Consider the following 7,104-nt stretch of genomic DNA (forward strand, 5'->3'; position numbering starts at 1 on the left):
GGGACACGTGAATTGGCAAGTAGAAATAAATAACAATGCCCCCCGTTAAAGAAAAAGCAAGGTCCCAGCTCAAAAATGTCAACTCAGCCTGTTACTAAACATACACTCACTCCAATTCCAATTGAATAGGTTTCATCCAATTATCTCAACATCAACAAATAAACTTCAAGGGAAAATTCCTTAATTCATAATTTTCTTTAAATAAGTCATTAATTTTATTCTTAAAATATTATTAAAAAAATTCATTTAATTTTTATACTTCCATAAAATTATCTATACTTTAAAATTATCTTTTAGTCTCTATACTTTAAAATTATTTATTTCAGTTCTTGTAAAATAACTTTCAATTCATATTTATTTTGTTCCATGCTATTATAAAATGATAAGGATTAAAAAGAAAAAAATTGAGTAACTGCGGAAACTAATAAAAGAGATCCAAAAATACTTGTACAGTGACTAAAAGAAATATGTGTAGGACTAAATGTATTAAAAAAAATAGAGAGATTAAAAGATAAAGTATGTGCAAATTATAAATATTAAATAAGTAATATTTTCAATATTATTATTTTTCTTAAATAATCTCTAAAGTAAAAAAAAGTTATATAATTTAAATAAACTCTCTGGTATCAAAAATCGTGATACATACTCTTTTAAATATTGAAAACTTCCTGAAATTATTCCTTTAACGTGGATAAAACATTTCAACTTATCAACTAAACTGATTGATATTTAATATTTTAAGCACTATTTGTATAATTTCTTAGGAAAGAGAATAATACATGAGGATCAAATCGATTATTTATTAAAAAATTCAAAATGTTTAAAATGAAAAGGAATTTGAGGTATTAGGGCTTATAAAGAGACTCTCCCTAGCTTAACTAGCGAACCATAGCCCGCTTTGTCCTTGAGAAAAACAGTTCCCAAGAAGGCACCCCACAAAATGAAGGGTCTCATTGTGTTGCTCTTCATTCTGATCCACTACAAAGTTGTGGTCAACGGCAACTACAACAACGTTGTCATCGGCAATGAGTTGGAAACAGAGTTCTCATTTGGCTCCCATGTGGCCAGAATGCTCTATGATGTGAGTGTGTCTGTGTGTGGCAAAACAGGCAATAGCTACAACAAAGCTGTTAGATGTCCACAAACACTAAATTATCGTAGCTGCTTGCCATCCAGAAATGGACGACGTGGCCCTAGACAATGTTGTGGTGATTTCAGCAGGATTTGCTAAGAACATGTTCCAATCTAGAGACATAATTTAATTTCTCATTTCATGCTTGTCAAATGGAATGAATCTCACGTACTTGGTTTAGTTTCCATATGTTGTTGTCATAATATGAAGCTGTATGTAATAAATAATGTTTTCGGCTCATGTTTATATGGTGATTGTATTATGTGTTTGTGTATTGTTGCACTCCAAGTTTAGCAAGTGTTCATAACAATTCCACGTGAGATGGAAAAGTTTAGGAGAAATAACTTCAGGGATTTATGGAATTTTGTTTTCCGTACATGTTTGATGAACTTTTGCACATGCTTTGTGTTCAAGTCAATATTATCCTCGCGCACTGATTTTTCAGATTCAAAAACAGAAAATAGCATCTATCAAGAGCTATTCAGCAAAGATGTATATTGATTCCATGTCTATCTGGTCTAACTATGAACGATCGTGTAATCAGTGAACAATTTGTTCAGAAAACACTAAAAGTTAAATGGCTGTATATTGATTCCTAGGAGCTACTTGGACAACAGTCCACAGGTATAATATACTCAACGCTATCGTGAGGCTGGTCAAACATAACATCAAAATGGAAAAGCTTAAAACAAAATGGTTCTGTCACAAAGTTGGGGAGTAAAATTTTTTCCTTCTCTGTTTTAAGATTAAAAAAAACTTCACCGGGATAAAATCTATATGCTTAAGAAAATTGCTTCAGTTGAAAACGTCCTCTCACCTAACTACCAAACCTTGGGCTGCCTGAGACCCATCCTCCGTTATTTTGTTGGCCTGAATGGTACTGATAACATTTGCAATGTTTCCCTGGAAATAGGAAACCAGTAATCAAGCATTGTCGCCAATCAAAAACCGGTTACTCGTGTTGAAGCAATGACATTTCATCAAAATAACTCCACAATCAAAATGTTATTAAGTGCACAACCATCATCTAGAAGACTAGAACAAATTGCATAATAACAATCTTTTTGTCAAAAAAGAGATAAGCAGAAAAAAACAAAAAATTATCTATGAAATAATAATTAAAATTGTATGCACCACCAGTAGTACATACATGAAATGTTCACATTTGTGGTATATTAACACCTTTTGGGATACTTTATTTATAAAACAGTCATACTTTTCAATAAGCAGAATAATTCAAATCAACAGGCTTTTGAAATCTTGAAATCTTAAAATCACATATTAGTCACGATGTTACAGATCATAAATTCAAGGCAGCAGTTATTGATTGAAATTCTGATTAGCAGAAATTAACTTTATAGTTTTTTTTCCTTTAAAATTAAATTTATGGATTCAATTATCATGCTCATATTATGTGAATGGCTGTATAAATATATAAATAATATAAACATTACTATGCATTACAACATATCTAATCTAATTATAATTCTGAAAATTATATACAGAAATTCTTACTCTCCATGTCGCTAGCTTTGTTCTCAGTGCTTGCCATTGGTGCTGACCAAACACACGATCAGTAGGATGACTGCACATTTACACTTACATTAAATCATGCATAATAGCTAAATGAATTTTCAACAAGATGGGATATCTGACCCTGAACACAATAACTATGGCCAACAGGTGCAAGTCCATGTGCCCAGAGTGGCATAAGCTAGTAGGGTGCAGAGAGAAACGACAAATTGAGGTAGAACATACCTAACAACTACTGATTGATGCATTTGGTCCATCTTACAGTCAATTAACTTGGCAGTTATTGCTCTAACCACCCATAGTTCCACTTCATCATCATTGATCTGAAAGGAGCGTTCCAACAGTTCAATTATGCTAGGAAGAGCACAAACACAAACATAGAAATTGAATACAAATTCACCTGAAGTGTGTCCCTAATAAGTTCATATGGAATTTGGCCAGAACCATCAGAGGTAAGATCCATCAATGACATCAGCCTCATTTTGGAAATGCATTCTTCAGGCACAAGGCCTAAAAACATCATAACATCAAAACATTTTGATAGTAAGATAACGTATAATAGAGCCTTACATATGCAACTATTAAAAAACAATAATCATCCATGTTTACCATAGTTTTTCAACAAGGTGGAATTTGCAGCTTGATATTCTAAGTATGCATCTAGCCTCTGGGTAAGAAAAATCTTAAGAAGCTGATATAACAGAGCATATTTGGCATCCTTCTCCAGTTGCCCAACAGCAGGCAAGTCAAGCAAATCACACTACAACATGACAATCCACTTAGTGAATGCTCTTCCAGAACTTAAAGCAATCTAGGCCAAAAATAGCATTAAAAATAGTGCACTTAGATATTGAAGAATAAAATTAACAGCGAAGAGGAGATAATAGAAAGCAACCAAAACACAAACAGAAGTTCTAAATAAAGATGACCTGTGCCAACAATAAAGCATCCTTATTACTTTATGGGTTTTAGTGCTAAGCATTAAATTACCATGTTTCACTCTTGCATGCTTCTATGTCTAATTACACACACACACCCAAAAGGAGCAGAAAGTCAAGCACCCTCAAAGCAAAGGAAGCAATTGAAAAAACAAGTGAGGATATTACTATCGGCAACAGTAACTGAACAATGTACGAAGCTGAAGCTGAAAGATCATACAGTTCAGTTTTTCAAATATCATAAATTCGTAATTAGAATTAAACAAGGTACCTGATATATGTCAGGAGCTCTGACAAATTCCACAATTGCACGTGCGGCCTCCTCCTTGGCTTCACTCAAAACATGTGCATCTTCTCCCGAAAAGGTCGACAGATAATTGCTCAGGAACTTAAAAGCATCCTTTGACATGCTGGGATGAAATGAGATGCAATACTAATTATTTATATTATAAAATAGAGAATGAAAGAGGGATAGAAGATCGCTGTCTCATGGGAGGGCTGTACCAGTGGGGAAGAAACTTAAATAGTATTCCCACTCCCAAGAGAGATAAGGAGAGCGTACATAAAATTAACCTAAATAGGAATTCAATTCTGCTATACCTTTTATTTTCCTTCAAAATATTAGAGATAGTGAGAAAGAGCTCTCTCTGTTCAGGTATCCCAATTTTCCACTCTTTCAAGAAGCTATCTATCTTTTTGAATGAAGGTATAATGTATTCTGTGACTTTCCCATTAACAGCTAAATTCAATGCCTTCATGTAGACATAAAACTGGCAGTATGGAGTCTCCAAAAGATTGTACAGATTGATCAAACTGAAAAGAAAAGAGAAGATATTTTAGAAACAAAAATATAAATAGTCACAATAGCATGCATTACCAAAACTCTTGAACCAAGTAGCATGTGATATTACGTCTTCAATCGCACAGCAGGCTTTTCGTTTGGCTGCTGAATTATTTTTGCAGTTATAACTTTTACAATCTCCATCACTTCATCTGGATTCTCAGTCTTTGTCACAAGATTGCAGATGATAGTGAAGATGGACTCTATATCTGGTATAAGAAATAACAGAACTTGTTAACACACTCACAATAGCTGATAACATTAAAGGCGCATCCAAATAATCCTATCACCCTGAGCAGTTTTCTATGCAAATTGGATTGTTAACAAGAAAGTGAGAAATGCAACACCAAAAAAGGAAGCAAGAAATGCAACATAATCAAGAAAAAAAGGCGGAGTGAATATCACACATCAACAATGCCATAACCAAACAAAGTAGCAGAGTTGGAAAAAGATCCAGCTCAAATGATTGCACAACACACACACACCATATGGCATTCGTGTTTTTCACCAATGGAAATGGAACTGGGTCAAAATGCAAGAGGGATACAAGACAACCCCAAAAGGAACATATATCAATGATCTCGAGAAAAAAAGAGCATTCTACCTGTTTCAGAAACCTTTGAGAAAACCAATTCAGCAGAGGTAATCATCAATGATGCTAGTTCCAACCATTTTCCCATAACGATAAACTCTTCAGCCTCCATGCAGAGTCTACTAACTTGAGGCTCAGCAACCTGCCAACCAATATGGGAAGCACTAAATTTATGAATAATACAAGCACCAAATTAAAACAAGAACACCAGAATGCGCTCACGTATAACATGATGCATGAGTGTACAGAGCAAAAATACAAGAAAATAATGTAGCACCCACAAACCCTAAGAAAAAAAAAGAAGACCAACAACAAAAAGAAAGACCTTATCCCTTAGGACAAAAAACAAAGGCCTTATGCCACCAGGAGAGGTCGGCTACATAAACCAGACGACATTTGGCTCAGTTAAAGAGCAAATCTTTAGAGATATTATTTAGCAGGATATCCCTCTCAACAACAACATCCAATGTCGTTCTCAATCTCCCTTACCCCTTTTTAACATAACTAAAAACATTCAATCAACTCTCCTTATTGGTTCTTCCTGTGGTCTTGTTTGTACATATTCAAACCAAACTACCTTAACCAATTCTGTCATATTTTCCTCAATCATTATCACATCAATATCTCTCCCCAAACACAATCATTTCATATCCTCTCCTTTCTTGTGTGAGCACAATCCAACCTACCAAACGAATCTAACAATTATACATGATTCCCACCCTTTCATTCTCTGAACATCGAAGCAAATCTCGGAAATATGCAGAACATAAAATGACGATACAGAACGAGTTCCCACAAACACACCAAAGCCTGAGGTATTCTCCTTCCCCAGCCCCAAAAACCCTTTGAAGATATAAGGTGGGTTGAATGGTTAAGAGAGAAGAGAAGGAGGAGAAGGTTGCGGGTTCGATCCTACTGCTAACAAAACTAACATTCCAACAACTAACATTTGCCGATTAAAAAGAAAGAAAAAAAAAACATCTAAAACTACCGAAAAACTAACATTCCAGGAAAAATGTCAAACCGAAACCGAAAAAAAAAAAAGAAGCAAAACAAAACAAATAACCGAACCGTTGGCAAATAGAACTAAGAAAGGGTTTGGGGCAGAGGAAGGAAAATACCTCGGGACCGGCATCGGCCCAGGCGAGTTCAGAGGCGAATCGGACAACAGAGAGAGCAGCGTCTTCTTCGGAGGTGGGCACCACCGTCGTCATGGTTTCTGTAACTGCGAGCGAGAGTGCGGCACAGAACAAGAAGAAGATGACGGGGTGTGTGTCCAAATCGGCCCAATTTATCTTAAAATTAAAGATTGATTTTGAATTATTATTTAGCTTGGATAAGTATTAGGACTCGAATTAACAATCCTTGGCTGTGACTTTTTTTTTTATTAAAGTTGTAAAATTTTTTGCGATTTTTTTTAAATTTATGACTTTTAAGTTGTATGTTTTATTTTTTACGATGATTTTTAAGTTGTATCTTTATTTGTTTTTTTTTCTTGTATAATTTTTATTTTATTTTTATGATTTTAAAGTTGTATCAGTTTTTTTTATAACGACTTCAAAATCATTTTCTTTTACTTCTATTTTGTTTTTTAAATATAATTTTTTTGATTATTTTATACATGAGGAGTATGACTCTTATGCTAGCACATGCTTATATGAAAACATGAGAAAAACGAATAATAGCCTTTGAATTAAATTTTATGATCAAGATTAAAATCTCACTTAAAAAGGCATGTCATGTTCCCATTTTATTTTCCTCACTTTGCATGCGCAGTTCTCACATTCAACTCTCTCGTGACGATCCCTTCCACAATCGCTTGCAACCTTGCACACCTTTTGTCTTCCATGTCTCTTACACACTCTAGCTTCCCTCAATTGATATTGACCCTCCATGCTCTTTTTCAATTGCCTTCAACTCTCTCTCACAACCTTGGCTCTATTTGATCCATAAGAAGCTCAGTGGGTCAAACAACTCCAAATACTAAGATGTTGCCCATATGCCTCTTTCTATGATCAAGCCGTCAATTCCTCAACATGCTAGATCAATCAATAGAAAGAGACATATG

General features: G+C 34.5%; 2 protein-coding genes across 2 annotated transcripts; one reads left to right on the top strand and one right to left on the bottom strand.

Annotated features, from left to right (window-relative positions):
- Nucleotides 1-903: 903 nt before the first annotated feature.
- On the top strand, nt 904-1,362 carry LOC112998774 (uncharacterized). The gene has a single exon (XM_026125031.2). The coding sequence runs from the start codon at nt 941-943 to the stop codon at nt 1,229-1,231; it is 291 nt and encodes a 96-aa protein (XP_025980816.1). The 5' UTR covers nt 904-940; the 3' UTR covers nt 1,232-1,362.
- Nucleotides 1,363-1,635: 273 nt separating this feature from the next.
- On the bottom strand, nt 1,636-6,308 carry LOC100786194 (eukaryotic translation initiation factor 3 subunit M-like). The gene is made up of 10 exons (NM_001255021.3): nt 6,158-6,308; nt 5,049-5,178; nt 4,515-4,653; nt 4,204-4,416; nt 3,875-4,013; nt 3,275-3,425; nt 3,066-3,175; nt 2,891-2,988; nt 2,648-2,717; nt 1,636-2,035 (listed from the first exon to the last, which is right to left on the bottom strand). Exons 1-10 carry the CDS (start codon nt 6,248-6,250, stop codon nt 1,946-1,948), a joined length of 1,233 nt encoding a protein of 410 aa, NP_001241950.2. The 5' UTR covers nt 6,251-6,308; the 3' UTR covers nt 1,636-1,945.
- Nucleotides 6,309-7,104: the final 796 nt, after the last annotated feature.

The sequence above is a fragment of the Glycine max genome, chromosome 13, assembly GCF_000004515.6.
Source record: "Glycine max cultivar Williams 82 chromosome 13, Glycine_max_v4.0, whole genome shotgun sequence".
NCBI classification, from domain to species: Eukaryota; Viridiplantae; Streptophyta; class Magnoliopsida; order Fabales; family Fabaceae; genus Glycine; species Glycine max.